Consider the following 15,942-nt stretch of genomic DNA (forward strand, 5'->3'; position numbering starts at 1 on the left):
CTTCTCACGGAGGATAGTGTGAGGAGAGCAGTCACAGGCTTCTCACGGAGGTTAGTGTGAGGGGAGCAGTCACAGGCGTCTCACGGAGGTTAGTGTGAGGGGAGCAGTCACAGGCGTCTCACGGAGGTTAGTGTGAGGGGAGCAGTCACAGGCGTCTCACGGAGGTTAGTGTGAGGAGAGCAGTCACAGGCGTCTCACGGAGGTTAGTGTGAGGGGAGCAGTCACAGGCGTCTCACAGAGGTTAGTGTGAGGGGAGCAGTCACAGGCGTCTCAGGGAGGATAGTGTGAGGGGAGCAGTCACAGGCGTCTCACGGAGGTTAGTGTGAGGAGAGCAGTCACAGGCGTCTCACAGAGGTTAGTGTGAGGAGAGCAGTCACAGGCGTCTCACGGAGGTTAGTGTGAGGGGAGCAGTCACAGGCGTCTCACGGAGGTTAGTGTGAGGGGAGCAGTCACAGGCGTCTCACAGAGGTTAGTGTGAGGAGAGCAGTCACAGGCGTCTCACGGAGGTTAGTGTGAGGGGAGCAGTCACAGGCGTCTCACGGAGGTTAGTGTGAGGAGAGCAGTCACAGGCTTCTCACGGAGGTTAGTGTGAGGAGAGCAGTCACAGGCGTCTCACGGAGGTTAGTGTGAGGAGAGCAGTCACAGGCTTCTCACGGAGGTTAGTGTGAGGAGAGCAGTCACAGGCGTCTCACAGAGGTTAGTGTGAGGAGAGCAGTCACAGGCGTCTCACAGAGGTTAGTGTGAGGAGAGCAGTCACAGGCTTCTCACAGAGGTTAGTGTGAGGAGAGCAGTCACAGGCGTCTCACAGAGGTTAGTGTGAGGAGAGCAGTCACAGGCGTCTCAGGGAGGTTAGTGTGAGGGGAGCAGTCACAGGCGTCTCACGGAGGATAGTGTGAGGAGAGCAGTCACAGGCTTCTCACGGAGGTTAGTGTGAGGAGAGCAGTCACAGGCGTCTCACAGAGGTTAGTGTGAGGAGAGCAGTCACAGGCTTCTCACGGAGGTTAGTGTGAGGAGAGCAGTCACAGGCGTCTCACAGAGGTTAGTGTGAGGGGAGCAGTCACAGGCGTCTCACGGAGGTTAGTGTGAGGAGAGCAGTCACAGGCGTCTCACGGAGGTTAGTGTGAGGAGAGCAGTCACAGGCGTCTCACAGAGGTTAGTGTGAGGAGAGCAGTCACAGGCTTCTCACGGAGGTTAGTGTGAGGAGAGCAGTCACAGGCTTCTCACGGAGGTTAGTGTGAGGGGAGCAGTCACAGGCTTCTCACGGAGGTTAGTGTGAGGAGAGCAGTCACAGGCTTCTCAGGGAGGTTAGTGTGAGGAGAGCGGTCACAGGCTTCTCACGGAGGTTAGTGTGAGGGGAGCAGTCACAGGCGTCTCACGGAGGTTAGTGTGAGGAGAGCAGTCACAGGCGTCTCACGGAGGTTAGTGTGAGGGGAGCAGTCACAGGCGTCTCACGGAGGTTAGTGTGAGGAGAGCAGTCACAGGCTTCTCACGGAGGTTAGTGTGAGGAGAGCAGTCACAGGCGTCTCACGGAGGTTAGTGTGAGGAGAGCAGTCACAGGCTTCTCACGGAGGTTAGTGTGAGGAGAGCAGTCACAGGCGTCTCACGGAGGTTAGTGTGAGGGGAGCAGTCACAGGCGTCTCACGGAGGTTAGTGTGAGGAGAGCAGTCACAGGCTTCTCACGGAGGTTAGTGTGAGGAGAGCAGTCACAGGCGTCTCACGGAGGTTAGTGTGAGGAGAGCAGTCACAGGCTTCTCATTGAGGTTAGTGTGAGGGGAGCAGTCACAGGCGTCTCACGGAGGTTAGTGTGAGGGGAGCAGTCACAGGCTTCTCACGGAGGATAGTGTGAGGAGAGCAGTCACAGGCGTCTCACGGAGGTTAGTGTGAGGAGAGCAGTCACAGGCTTCTCACGGAGGATAGTGTGAGGAGAGCAGTCACAGGCTTCTCACGGAGGTTAGTGTGAGGGGAGCAGTCACAGGCGTCTCACGGAGGTTAGTGTGAGGAGAGCAGTCACAGGCTTCTCACGGAGGTTAGTGTGAGGGGAGCAGTCACAGGCGTCTCAGGGAGGTTAGTGTGAGGGGAGCAGTCACAGGCTTCTCAGGGGGTTAGTGTGAGGAGAGCAGTCACAGGCTTCTCAGGGAGGTTAGTGTGAGGGGAGCAGTCACAGGCGTCTCATGGAGGTTAGTGTGAGGGGAGCAGTCACAGGCTTCTCAGGGAGGTTAGTGTGAGGGGAGCAGTCACAGGCGTCTCAGGGAGGTTAGTGTGAGGGGAGCAGTCTCAGGGAGGTTAGTGTGAGGGGAGCAGTCACAGGCGTCTCAGGGAGGTTAGTGTGAGGGGAGCAGTCACAGGCGTCTCAGGGAGGTTAGTGTGAGGGGAGCAGTCACAGGCGTCTCAGGGAGGTTAGTGTGAGGGGAGCAGTCACAGGCGTCTCAGGGAGGTTAGTGTGAGGGGAGCAGTCACAGGCGTCTCAGGGAGGTTAGTGTGAGGGGAGCAGTCACAGGCTTCTCACGGAGGTTAGTGTGAGGGGAGCAGTCACAGGCTTCTCAGGGAGGTTAGTGTGAGGGGAGCAGTCACAGGCGTCTCATGGAGGTTAGTGTGAGGAGAGCAGTCACAGGCGTCTCAGGGAGGTTAGTGTGAGGAGAGCAGTCACAGGCGTCTCACGGAGGTTAGTGTGAGGAGAGCAGTCACAGGCGTCTCACGGAGGTTAGTGTGAGGGGAGCAGTCACAGGCGTCTCACGGAGGTTAGTGTGAGGGGAGCAGTCACAGGCGTCTCACAGAGGTTAGTGTGAGGGGAGCAGTCACAGGCGTCTCACAGAGGTTAGTGTGAGGGGAGCAGTCACCGGCTTCTCAGGGAGGTTAGTGTGAGGGGAGCAGTCACCGGCTTCTCAGGGAGGTTAGTGTGAGGGGAGCAGTCACAGGCTTCTCACGGAGGTTAGTGTGAGGGGAGCAGTCACAGGCGTCTCACAGAGGTTAGTGTGAGGGGAGCAGTCACAGGTGTCTCAGGGAGGTTAGTGTGAGGAGAGCAGTCACAGGCGTCTCACGGAGGTTAGTGTGAGGAGAGCAGTCACAGGCGTCTCAGGGAGGTTAGTGTGAGGAGAGCAGTCACAGGCGTCTCACAGAGGTTAGTGTGAGGGGAGCAGTCACAGGCGTCTCACGGAGGTTAGTGTGAGGAGAGCAGTCACAGGCTTCTCACGGAGGTAAGTGTGAGGGGAGCAGTCACAGGCGTCTCACGGAGGTTAGTGTGAGGGGAGCAGTCACAGGCTTCTCACGGAGGTTAGTGTGAGGAGAGCAGTCACAGGCGTCTCACAGAGGTTAGTGTGAGGAGAGCAGTCACAGGCGTCTCAGGGAGGTTAGTGTGAGGAGAGCAGTCACAGGCGTCTCACGGAGGTTAGTGTGAGGAGAGCAGTCACAGGCTTCTCACGGAGGTTAGTGTGAGGGGAGCAGTCACAGGCGTCTCACGGAGGATAGTGTGAGGAGAGCAGTCACAGGCGTCTCAGGGAGGTTAGTGTGAGGAGAGCAGTCACAGGCGTCTCACGGAGGTTAGTGTGAGGAGAGCAGTCACAGGCGTCTCACGGAGGTTAGTGTGAGGGGAGCAGTCACAGGCTTCTCACGGAGGTTAGTGTGAGGGGAGCAGTCACAGGCGTCTCACGGAGGATAGTGTGAGGAGAGCAGTCACAGGCGTCTCATGGAGGTTAGTGTGAGGAGAGCAGTCACAGGCGTCTCACGGAGGATAGTGTGAGGAGAGCAGTCACAGGCGTCTCAGGGAGGTTAGTGTGAGGAGAGCAGTCACAGGCGTCTCAGGGAGGTTAGTGTGAGGAGAGCAGTCACAGGCGTCTCAGGGAGGTTAGTGTGAGGAGAGCAGTCACAGGCGTCTCACGGAGGTTAGTGTGAGGAGAGCAGTCACAGGCTTCTCACGGAGGTTAGTGTGAGGGGAGCAGTCACAGGCGTCTCACGGAGGATAGTGTGAGGAGAGCAGTCACAGGCGTCTCATGGAGGTTAGTGTGAGGAGAGCAGTCACAGGCGTCTCACGGAGGTTAGTGTGAGGAGAGCAGTCACAGGCGTCTCACGGAGGTTAGTGTGAGGGGAGCAGTCACAGGCTTCTCACGGAGGTTAGTGTGAGGGGAGCAGTCACAGGCGTCTCACGGAGGTTAGTGTGAGGGGAGCAGTCACAGGCTTCTCACGGAGGTTAGTGTGGGGAGAGCAGTCACAGGCGTCTCAGGGAGGTTAGTGTGAGGGGAGCAGTCACAGGCGTCTCACGGAGGTTAGTGTGAGGAGAGCAGTCACAGGCGTCTCACGGAGGTTAGTGTGAGGGGAGCAGTCACAGGCGTCTCACGGAGGTTAGTGTGAGGGGAGCAGTCACAGGCTTCTCACGGAGGTTAGTGTGAGGAGAGCAGTCACAGGTGTCTCACAGAGGTTAGTGTGAGGAGAGCAGTCACAGGCGTCTCAGGGAGGTTAGTGTGAGGAGAGCAGTCACAGGTGTCTCACGGAGGTTAGTGTGAGGAGAGCAGTCACAGGCGTCTCACGGAGGTTAGTGTGAGGAGAGCAGTCACAGGCGTCTCATGGAGGTTAGTGTGAGGGGAGCAGTCACAGGCGTCTCATGGAGGTTAGTGTGAGGGGAGCAGTCACAGGCGTCTCATGGAGGTTAGTGTGAGGAGAGCAGTCACAGGCGTCTCATGGAGGTTAGTGTGAGGGGAGCAGTCACAGGCGTCTCATGGAGGTTAGTGTGAGGGGAGCAGTCACAGGCGTCTCAGGGAGGTTAGTGTGAGGGGAGCAGTCACAGGCGTCTCACGGAGGTTAGTGTGAGGAGAGCAGTCACAGGCGTCTCAGGGAGGTTAGTGTGGGGAGAGCAGTCACAGGCGTCTCACGGAGGTTAGTGTGAGGAGAGCAGTCACAGGCGTCTCATGGAGGTTAGTGTGAGGAGAGCCGTCACAGGCGTCTCAGGGAGGTTAGTGTGAGGAGAGCAGTCACAGGCGTCTCACAGAGGTTAGTGTGAGGGGAGCAGTCACAGGTGTCTCACGGAGGTTAGTGTGAGAGGAGCAGTCACAGGCGTCTCACGGAGGTTAGTGTGAGGGGAGCAGTCACAGGCTTCTCACGGAGGTTAGTGTGAGGGGAGCAGTCACAGGCTTCTCACGGAGGTTAGTGTGAGGGGAGCAGTCACAGGCGTCTCACGGAGGTTAGTGTGAGGAGAGCAGTCACAGGCGTCTCACGGAGGTTAGTGTGAGGGGAGCAGTCACAGGCGTCTCACGGAGGTTAGTGAGAGGAGAGCAGTCACAGGCGTCTCACGGAGGTTAGTGTGAGGGGAGCAGTCACAGGTGTCTCACGGAGGTTAGTGTGAGGGGAGCAGTCACAGGCGTCTCACGGAGGTTAGTGTGAGGGGAGCAGTCACAGGCTTCTCAGGGAGGTTAGTGTGAGGGGAGCAGTCACAGGCGTCTCACAGAGGTTAGTGTGAGGGGAGCAGTCACAGGCGTCTCACAGAGGCCAGTGTGAGGAGAGCAGTCACAGGCGTCTCACAGAGGCCAGTGTGAGGAGAGCAGTCACAGGCGTCTCACAGAGGCCAGTGTGAGGAGAGCAGTCACAGGCGTCTCACAGAGGTTAGTGTGAGGGGAGCAGTCACAGGCGTCTCACGGAGGTTAGTGTGAGGGGAGCAGTCACAGGCTTCTCAGGGAGGTTAGTGTGAGGGGAGCAGTCACAGGCGTCTCACGGAGGTTAGTGTGAGGGGAGCAGTCACAGGCGTCTCACGGAGGTTAGTGTGAGGGGAGCAGTCACAGGCTTCTCACGGAGGTTAGTGTGAGGGGAGCAGTCACAGGCGTCTCACGGAGGTTAGTGTGAGGGGAGCAGTCACAGGCTTCTCAGGGAGGTTAGAGTGAGGGGAGCAGTCACAGGCGTCTCACGGAGGTTAGTGTGAGGGGAGCAGTCACAGGCTTCTCAGGGAGGTTAGTGTGAGGGGAGCAGTCACAGGCTTCTCAGGGAGGTTAGTGTGAGGGGAGCAGTCACAGGCTTCTCAGGGAGGTTAGTGTGAGGGGAGCAGTCACAGGCGTCTCACGGAGGTTAGTGTGAGGGGAGCAGTCACAGGCGTCTCACAGAGGTTAGTGTGAGGGGAGCAGTCACAGGCGTCTCACGGAGGTTAGTGTGAGGGGAGCTGTCACAGGCTTCTCAGGGAGGTTAGTGTGAGGGGAGCAGTCACAGGCATCTCACGGAGGTTAGTGTGAGGGGAGCAGTCACAGGCGTCTCACGGAGGTTAGTGTGAGGGGAGCAGTCACAGGCTTCTCACGGAGGTTAGTGTGAGGGGAGCAGTCACAGGCGTCTCACGGAGGTTAGTGTGGGGAGAGCGGTCACAGGCGTCTCACGGAGGTTAGTGTGAGGGGAGCAGTCACAGGCGTCTCACGGAGGATAGTGTGAGGAGAGCAGTCACAGGCTTCTCAGGGAGGTTAGTGTGAGGGGAGCAGTCACAGGCGTCTCACGGAGGTTAGTGTGAGGAGAGCAGTCACAGGTGTCTCACAGAGGTTAGTGTGAGGGGAACGGTCACAGGCGTCTCAGGGAGGTTAGTGTGAGGAGAGCAGTCACAGGCTTCTCACGGAGGTTAGTGTGAGGAGAGCAGTCACAGGCTTCTCACGGAGGTTAGTGTGAGGAGAGCAGTCACAGGCTTCTCACGGAGGTTAGTGTGAGGGGAGCAGTCACAGGCGTCTCACAGAGGTTAGTGTGAGGAGAGCAGTCACAGGCGTCTCAGGGAGGTTAGTGTGAGGGGAGCAGTCACAGGCTTCTCAGGGAGGTTAGTGTGAGGGGAGCAGTCACAGGCGTCTCACGGAGGTTAGTGTGAGGAGAGCAGTCACAGGTGTCTCACAGAGGTTAGTGTGAGGGGAGCGGTCACAGGCGTCTCAGGGAGGTTAGTGTGAGGAGAGCAGTCACAGGCGTCTCACAGAGGTTAGTGTGAGGAGAGCAGTCACAGGCGTCTCAGGGAGGTTAGTGTGAGGAGAGCAGTCACAGGCGTCTCACGGAGGTTAGTGTGAGGAGAGCAGTCACAGGCGTCTCATGGAGGTTAGTGTGAGGGGAGCAGTCACAGGCGTCTCATGGAGGTTAGTGTGAGGGGAGCAGTCACAGGCGTCTCATGGAGGTTAGTGTGAGGAGAGCAGTCACAGGCGTCTCACGGAGGTTAGTGTGAGGAGAGCAGTCACAGGCGTCTCATGGAGGTTAGTGTGAGGGGAGCAGTCACAGGCGTCTCATGGAGGTTAGTGTGAGGGGAGCAGTCACAGGCGTCTCACGGAGGTTAGTGTGAGGAGAGCAGTCACAGGCTTCTCACGGAGGTTAGTGTGAGGAGAGCAGTCACAGGCTTCTCACGGAGGTTAGTGTGAGGGGAGCAGTCACAGGCTTCTCACGGAGGTTAGTGTGAGGAGAGCAGTCACAGGCTTCTCACGGAGGTTAGTGTGAGGGGAGCAGTCACAGGCGTCTCACGGAGGTTAGTGTGAGGAGAGCAGTCACAGGCGTCTCACGGAGGTTAGTGTGAGGGGAGCAGTCACAGGCGTCTCACGGAGGTTAGTGTGAGGAGAGCAGTCACAGGCGTCTCACGGAGGTTAGTGTGAGGGGAGCAGTCACAGGCTTCTCACGGAGGTTAGTGTGAGGAGAGCAGTCACAGGCGTCTCACGGAGGTTAGTGTGAGGAGAGCAGTCACAGGCGTCTCACGGAGGTTAGTGTGAGAGGAGCAGTCACAGGCTTCTCAGGGAGGTTAGTGTGAGGGGAGCAGTCACAGGCTTCTCACGGAGGTTAGTGTGAGGGGAGCAGTCACAGGCTTCTCACGGAGGTTAGTGTGAGGAGAGCAGTCACAGGCGTCTCAGGGAGGTTAGTGTGAGGAGAGCAGTCACAGGCGTCTCACGGAGGTTAGTGTGAGGAGAGCAGTCACAGGCGTCTCAGGGAGGTTAGTGTGAGGAGAGCAGTCACAGGCGTCTCACGGAGGTTAGTGTGAGGAGAGCAGTCACAGGCGTCTCACGGAGGTTAGTGTGGGGAGAGCAGTCACAGGCGTCTCACAGAGGTTAGTGTGAGGGGAGCAGTCACAGGCGTCTCACGGAGGTTAGTGTGAGGAGAGCAGTCACAGGCTTCTCACGGAGGTTAGTGTGAGGAGAGCAGTCACAGGCGTCTCACGGAGGTTAGTGTGAGGAGAGCAGTCACAGGCGTCTCAGGGAGGTTAGTGTGAGGAGAGCAGTCACAGGCGTCTCACGGAGGTTAGTGTGAGGAGAGCAGTCACAGGCGTCTCACGGAGGTTAGTGTGAGGAGAGCAGTCACAGGCGTCTCACGGAGGTTAGTGTGAGGAGAGCAGTCACAGGCGTCTCACGGAGGTTAGTGTGAGGAGAGCAGTCACAGGCGTCTCACGGAGGTTAGTGTGAGGAGAGCAGTCACAGGCGTCTCAGGGAGGTTAGTGTGAGGGGAGCAGTCACAGGCGTCTCACGGAGGTTAGTGTGAGGGGAGCAGTCACAGGCGTCTCACGGAGGTTAGTGTGAGGAGAGCAGTCACAGGCGTCTCAGGGAGGTTAGTGTGAGGGGAGCAGTCACAGGCGTCTCACGGAGGTTAGTGTGAGGGGAGCAGTCACAGGCGTCTCACGGAGGTTAGTGTGAGGGGAGCAGTCACAGGTGTCTCACGGAGGATAGTGTGAGGAGAGCAGTCACAGGCGTCTCACGGAGGTTAGTGTGAGGAGAGCAGTCACAGGCGTCTCACGGAGGTTAGTGTGAGGGGAGCAGTCACAGGCGTCTCACGGAGGTTAGTGTGAGGGGAGCAGTCACAGGCGTCTCACGGAGGTTAGTGTGAGGGGAGCAGTCACAGGCGTCTCATGGAGGTTAGTGTGAGGGGAGCAGTCACAGGCGTCTCACGGAGGTTAGTGTGAGGAGAGCAGTCACAGGCGTCTCACGCAGGTTAGTGTGAGGGGAGCAGTCACAGGCGTCTCACAGAGGTTAGTGTGAGGGGAGCAGTCACAGGCTTCTCACGGAGGTTAGTGTGAGGAGAGCAGTCACAGGCGTCTCACGGAGGTTAGTGTGAGGAGAGCAGTCACAGGCGTCTCACAGAGGTTAGTGTGAGGGGAGCAGTCACAGGCGTCTCACGGAGGTTAGTGTGAGGAGAGCAGTCACAGGCGTCTCACGGAGGTTAGTGTGAGGGGAGCAGTCACAGGCGTCTCACGGAGGTTAGTGTGAGGGGAGCAGTCACAGGCGTCTCATGGAGGTTAGTGTGAGGGGAGCAGTCACAGGCGTCTCACGGAGGTTAGTGTGAGGAGAGCAGTCACAGGCGTCTCACGCAGGTTAGTGTGAGGGGAGCAGTCACAGGCGTCTCACAGAGGTTAGTGTGAGGGGAGCAGTCACAGGCTTCTCACGGAGGTTAGTGTGAGGAGAGCAGTCACAGGCGTCTCACGGAGGTTAGTGTGAGGGGAGCAGTCACAGGCGTCTCACAGAGGTTAGTGTGAGGGGAGCAGTCACAGGCGTCTCAGGGAGGTTAGTGTGAGGGGAGCAGTCACAGGCGTCTCACGGAGGTTAGTGTGAGGAGAGCAGTCACAGGCGTCTCACAGAGGTTAGTGTGAGGGGAGCAGTCACAGGCGTCTCAGGGAGGTTAGTGTGAGGGGAGCAGTCACAGGCGTCTCACGGAGGTTAGTGTGAGGGGAGCAGTCACAGGTGTCTCACGGAGGATAGTGTGAGGAGAGCAGTCACAGGTGTCTCACGGAGGTTAGTGTGAGGGGAGCAGTCACAGGCGTCTCACGGAGGTTAGTGTGGGGAGAGCAGTCACAGGCGTCTCACGGAGGTTAGTGTGAGGGGAGCAGTCACAGGTGTCTCACGGAGGATAGTGTGAGGAGAGCAGTCACAGGCGTCTCACGGAGGTTAGTGTGAGGAGAGCAGTCACAGGCGTCTCACGGAGGTTAGTGTGAGGAGAGCAGTCACAGGCGTCTCACGGAGGTTAGTGTGAGGAGAGCAGTCACAGGCTTCTCACGGAGGTTAGTGTGAGGAGAGCAGTCACAGGCGTCTCACAGAGGTTAGTGTGAGGAGAGCAGTCACAGGCGTCTCACGGAGGTTAGTGTGAGGAGAGCAGTCACAGGCTTCTCACGGAGGTTAGTGTGAGGAGAGCAGTCACAGGCGTCTCACGGAGGTTAGTGTGGGGAGAGCAGTCACAGGCGTCTCACGGAGGTTAGTGTGAGGGGAGCAGTCACAGGCGTCTCACGGAGGTTAGTGTGAGGGGAGCAGTCACAGGCTTCGCAGGGAGGTTAGTGTGAGGAGAGCAGTCACAGGCGTCTCACGGAGGTTAGTGTGAGGGGAGCAGTCACAGGCTTCTCACGGAGGTTAGTGTGAGGGGAGCAGTCACAGGCGTCTCACGGAGGTTAGTGTGAGGAGAGCAGTCACAGGCTTCTCAGGGAGGTTAGTGTGAGGAGAGCAGTCACAGGCGTCTCACGGAGGTTAGTGTGAGGGGAGCAGTCACAGGCGTCTCACGGAGGATAGTGTGAGGAGAGCAGTCACAGGTGTCTCACGGAGGTTAGTGTGAGGGGAGCAGTCACAGGTGTCTCACGGAGGTTAGTGTGAGGAGAGCAGTCACAGGTGTCTCACGGAGGTTAGTGTGAGGGGAGCAGTCACAGGCGTCTCACGGAGGTTAGTGTGGGGAGAGCAGTCACAGGCGTCTCAGGGAGGTTAGTGTGAGGAGAGCAGTCACAGGCGTCTCACGGAGGTTAGTGTGAGGGGAGCAGTCACAGGCGTCTCACGGAGGTTAGTGTGAGGAGAGCGGTCACAGGCTTCTCACGGAGGTTAGTGTGAGGAGAGCAGTCACAGGCGTCTCACGGAGGTTAGTGTGAGGAGAGCAGTCACAGGCGTCTCAGGGAGGTTAGTGTGAGGAGAGCAGTCACAGGCTTCTCACGGAGGTTAGTGTGAGGGGAGCAGTCACAGGCGTCTCACGGAGGTTAGTGTGAGGAGAGCAGTCACAGGCTTCTCACGGAGGTTAGTGTGAGGAGAGCGGTCACAGGCTTCTCACGGAGGTTAGTGTGAGGGGAGCAGTCACAGGCGTCTCACGGAGGTTAGTGTGAGGGGAGCAGTCACAGGCTTCTCAGGGGGTTAGTGTGAGGGGAGCAGTCACAGGCTTCTCAGGGAGGTTAGTGTGGGGAGAGCAGTCACAGGCGTCTCACAGAGGTTAGTGTGAGGGGAGCAGTCACAGGCGTCTCACGGAGGTTAGTGTGAGGGGAGCAGTCACAGGCTTCTCAGGGAGGTTAGTGTGAGGGGAGCAGTCACAGGCGTCTCACGGAGGTTAGTGTGAGGAGAGCAGTCACAGGCGTCTCAGGGAGGTTAGTGTGAGGGGAGCAGTCACAGGCGTCTCACAGAGGTTAGTGTGAGGAGAGCAGTCACAGGCGTCTCACGCAGGTTAGTGTGAGGGGAGCAGTCACAGGCGTCTCACAGAGGTTAGTGTGAGGGGAGCAGTCACAGGCGTCTCACGCAGGTTAGTGTGAGGGGAGCAGTCACAGGCGTCTCACGCAGGTTAGTGTGAGGGGAGCAGTCACAGGCGTCTCACAGAGGTTAGTGTGAGGGGAGCAGTCACAGGCTTCTCTCTGAGGTTAGTGTGAGGAGAGCAGTCACAGGCGTCTCACGGAGGTTAGTGTGAGGAGAGCAGTCACAGGCGTCTCACAGAGGTTAGTGTGAGGGGAGCAGTCACAGGCGTCTCACGGAGGTTAGTGTGAGGAGAGCAGTCACAGGCGTCTCACGGAGGTTAGTGTGAGGGGAGCAGTCACAGGCGTCTCACGGAGGTTAGTGTGAGGGGAGCAGTCACAGGCGTCTCATGGAGGTTAGTGTGAGGGGAGCAGTCACAGGCGTCTCACGGAGGTTAGTGTGAGGAGAGCAGTCACAGGCGTCTCACGCAGGTTAGTGTGAGGGGAGCAGTCACAGGCGTCTCACAGAGGTTAGTGTGAGGGGAGCAGTCACAGGCTTCTCACGGAGGTTAGTGTGAGGAGAGCAGTCACAGGCGTCTCACGGAGGTTAGTGTGAGGAGAGCAGTCACAGGCGTCTCACAGAGGTTAGTGTGAGGGGAGCAGTCACAGGCGTCTCACGGAGGTTAGTGTGAGGGGAGCAGTCACAGGCGTCTCAGGGAGGTTAGTGTGAGGAGAGCAGTCACAGGCTTCTCACGGAGGTTAGTGTGAGGAGAGCAGTCACAGGCGTCTCACGGAGGTTAGTGTGAGGGGAGCAGTCACAGGCGTCTCATGGAGGATAGTGTGAGGAGAGCAGTCACAGGCGTCTCACGGAGGTTAGTGTGAGGGGAGCAGTCACAGGCGTCTCACGGAGGTTAGTGTGAGGAGAGCAGTCACAGGCGTCTCACAGAGGTTAGTGTGAGGAGAGCAGTCACAGGCGTCTCACGGAGGTTAGTGTGAGGGGAGCAGTCACAGGCGTCTCACGGAGGTTAGTGTGAGGGGAGCAGTCACAGGCGTCTCACGGAGGTTAGTGTGAGGGGAGCAGTCACAGGCTTCTCACGGAGGTTAGTGTGAGGGGAGCAGTCACAGGCTTCTCACGGAGGTTAGTGTGAGGGGAGCAGTCACAGGTGTCTCACGGAGGTTAGTGTGAGGGGAGCAGTCACAGGCGTCTCACGGAGGTTAGTGTGAGGAGAGCAGTCACAGGCGTCTCACGGAGGTTAGTGAGAGGAGAGCAGTCACAGGCGTCTCACGGAGGTTAGTGTGAGGGGAGCAGTCACAGGTGTCTCACGGAGGTTAGTGTGAGGGGAGCAGTCACAGGCGTCTCACGGAGGTTAGTGTGAGGAGAGCAGTCACAGGCTTCTCACGGAGGTTAGTGTGAGGGGAGCAGTCACAGGCGTCTCACAGAGGTTAGTGTGAGGGGAGCAGTCACAGGCGTCTCACAGAGGTTAGTGTGAGGGGAGCAGTCACAGGCGTCTCACGGAGGTTAGTGTGAGGGGAGCAGTCACAGGCTTCTCAGGGAGGTTAGTGTGAGGGGAGCAGTCACAGGCGTCTCACGGAGGTTAGTGTGAGGGGAGCAGTCACAGGTGTCTCACGGAGGTTAGTGTGAGGGGAGCAGTCACAGGCGTCTCACGGAGGTTAGTGTGAGGGGAGCAGTCACAGGCGTCTCACGGAGGATAGTGTGAGGAGAGCAGTCACAGGCTTCTCACGGAGGTTAGTGTGAGGGGAGCAGTCACAGGCTTCTCAGGGAGGTTAGTGTGAGGGGAGCAGTCACAGGCGTCTCACAGAGGTTAGTGTGGGGAGAGCAGTCACAGGCGCCTCAGGAGCCCACATGCAGCTCACGGGAGGACATGTCGTGTCCACTCACCTGGAGTGTGTCGTGGGTGGTCTGACCCACACGCGTTGAGTCGGCCGCTCAGCCACTGGTCACTGGAGCTATGTTCCATTCACTCCCAGAGAGGAGATGTTGTCTGTGTGACCCCCCCCCCAGAGGCAGTGTCCCCTGCCCCCCAGGGTCACTCAGGAGCAGGTGTCTGACAGCCTCTGAGGTCAGTCTGTCTGTCCTTCCAGCTGCTGCCCCATGGGGTGAAGAGAAGATCGTCGGGGGCTACGAATGCCCGCCGCACTCCCAGCCGTGGCAAGCGTCCCTCAATTATGGCTACCACTTCTGCGGGGGGTCCCTCATCAACGACCAGTGGGTGGTGTCTGCCGCCCACTGCTGGTACAAGTAAGTCACTGCACCGCTGGTGCTCCTGGGCCCCTGCTGATGCTGGGTCCCCTGGGGAAGGATTTGTGGCCCCTGGGGAGGGTGGTCAGGGGCTCCTGGGAAGTGTGATCAGGGGGCCCTGGGGGGGGGTCAGGGTGCCCCTGGGGGGGGTCAGGGGGGCCCTGGGAAGGGTGGTCAAGGGGCCCCTGGGGAGCGTGGTCAGGCGACGCCTGGGAAGGGTCAGGAAGGCCCTGGGGGAGGGTGGTCAGGGGGCCCCTGGGAAAGGTGGTATGTGGCCCCTGGGGAGGGTGGTCTGGGGCCCCGGGGAGAGGGTGGTCTGGGGCCCCTGAGAGAGGGTGGTGTGAGGTCCCTGGGGGAAGGTGGTCTGAGACCCCTGGGGGAAGGTGGTCTGAGGCCCCTGGGGGAAGGTGGTCTGAGGCCCCTGGGGGAGGGTGGTCTGGGGCCCCTGGGAGGGTGGTCTGAGGCCCCTGGGGGAGGGTGGTCTAAGGCCCATGGGGGAGGGTGGTCTAGGGCCCCTGGGGGAGGGTGGTCTGGGGCCCCTGGGGGAGGGTGGTCTGGGGCCCCTGGGGGAGGGTGGTCTGGGGCCCCTGGGGGAGGGTGGTCTGGGAGCCATGGGGGAGGGTGGTCTTAGGCCCCTGGGGAGGGTGGTTTGGGGCCCCTGGGGGAGGGTGGTCTGGGGCCCCTGGGGGAGGGTGGTCTAAGGCCCCTGGGGGAGGGTGGTCTGAGGCCCCTGGGGAGGGTGGTCTGGGGCCCCTGGGGGAGGGTGGTCTAAGGCCCATGGGGGAAGGTGGTCTGAGGCCCCTGAGGGAGAGTGGTCTAAGGCCCATGGGGGAAGGTGGTCTGAGGCCCCTGAGGGAGAGTGGTCTAAGGCCCATGGGGGAGGGTGGTCTAAGGCCCCTGGGGGAAAGTGGTCTGAGGCCCCTGAGGGAGAGTGGTCTAAGGCCCATGGGGGAAAGTGGTCTGTGGCCCCTGGGGGAAGGTGGTCTGAGGCCCCTGGGGGAGGGTGGTCTGAGGCCCCTGGGGGAGGGTGGTCTAAGGCCCCTGGGGGAAAGTGGTCTGAGGCCCCTGAGGGAGAGTGGTCTAAGGCCCATGGGGGAAGGTGGTCTGAGGCCCCTGGGGGAAGGTGGTCTGAGGCCCCTGGGGGAGGGTGGTCTAAGGCCCATGGGGGAGGGTGGTCTGGGGCCCCTGGGGGAGGGTCGTCTGGGGCCCCTGGGGGAGGGTGGTCTGGGGCCCCTGGGGGAAGGTGGTCTGAGGCCCCTGGGGGAGGGTGGTCTAAGGCCCATGGGGAAAGGTGGTCTGAGGCCCCAGGGGGAAGGTGGTCTGAGGCCCCTGGGGGAGGGTGGTCTGAGGCCCATGGGGGAGGGTGGTCTGGGGCCCCTGGGGGAGGGTGGTCTGGGGCCCCTGGGGGAGGGTGGTCTAAGGCCCCTGGGGGAGGGTGGTCTGAGGCCCCTGGGGAGGGTGGTCTGGGGCCCCTGGGGGAGGGTGGTCTAAGGCCCATGGGGGAAGGTGGTCTGAGACCCCTGGGGGAAGGTGGTCTGAGGCCCTTGGGGGAGGGTGGTCTAAGGCCCATGGGGGAGGGTGGTCTGGGGCCCCTGGGGGAGGGTGGTCTGGGGCCCATGGGGGAGAGTGGTGTGAGGCCCCTGGGGGAAGGTGGTCTGAGGCCCCTGGGGAGGGTGGTCTGGGGCCCCTGGGGGAGGGTGGTCTGGGGCCCCTGGGGAGGGTGGTCTGGGGCCCCTGGGGGAGGGTGGTCTGAGGCCCCTGACGGAGAGTGGTCTGGGGCCCCTGGGGAGGGTGGTCTGGGGCCCCTGGGAGGGTGGTCTGGGGCCTCTGGGGAGGGTGGTCTGGGGCCCCTGGGGGAGGGTGGTCTGAGGCCCCTGACGGAGAGTGGTCTGGGGCCCCTGGGGAGGGTGGTCTGGGGCCCCTGGGAGGGTGGTCTGGGGCCCCTGGGGGAGGGTGGTCTGAGGCCCCTGGGGGAGGGTGGTCTGGGGCCCCTGGGGGAGGGTGGTCTGAGGCCCCTGGGGGAGGGTGGTCTGGGGCCCCTGGGAGGGTGGTCTGGGGCCGCTGGGAGGGTGATCTGGGGCCCCTACCCCCTCCCTCCTCTCTTTCCTGCATCATCTTTCCAGGGCTTCTGCTCCTCTCATGGGTGTCCCTAAGATTCCTCGTCACTGGATTGGTCCTGAGAGTGACCTCTTCACCCCTGCCTTGTCCTTCTTCCCTTTTCATAGCTCCACTGCTCTCTCTTGTTTCTTGCAGTGCCTCTCACACTGAACTCTCACTTTGGCTGTCTCTTTCCCTGCCTCTCACACTGAACTCTCAC

The 15,942-nt window shown here is 60.0% G+C and overlaps 1 protein-coding gene across 1 annotated transcript in view; it reads left to right on the forward strand.

Annotated features, from left to right (window-relative positions):
• LOC144767923 (serine protease 1-like) overlaps positions 1–15,942 on the forward strand; it is a 74,242-nt gene that overhangs the window by 17,525 nt on the left and 40,775 nt on the right. The window contains exon 2 of the mRNA XM_078651262.1: positions 13,469–13,625. Within this exon, the coding sequence (XP_078507388.1) occupies positions 13,469–13,625 (157 nt within the window). The remainder of the gene's footprint in view (positions 1–13,468; positions 13,626–15,942) is intronic.

This window comes from Lissotriton helveticus, chromosome 7 (assembly GCF_964261635.1).
Source record: "Lissotriton helveticus chromosome 7, aLisHel1.1, whole genome shotgun sequence".
Classification (NCBI taxonomy): domain Eukaryota; kingdom Metazoa; phylum Chordata; class Amphibia; order Caudata; family Salamandridae; genus Lissotriton; species Lissotriton helveticus.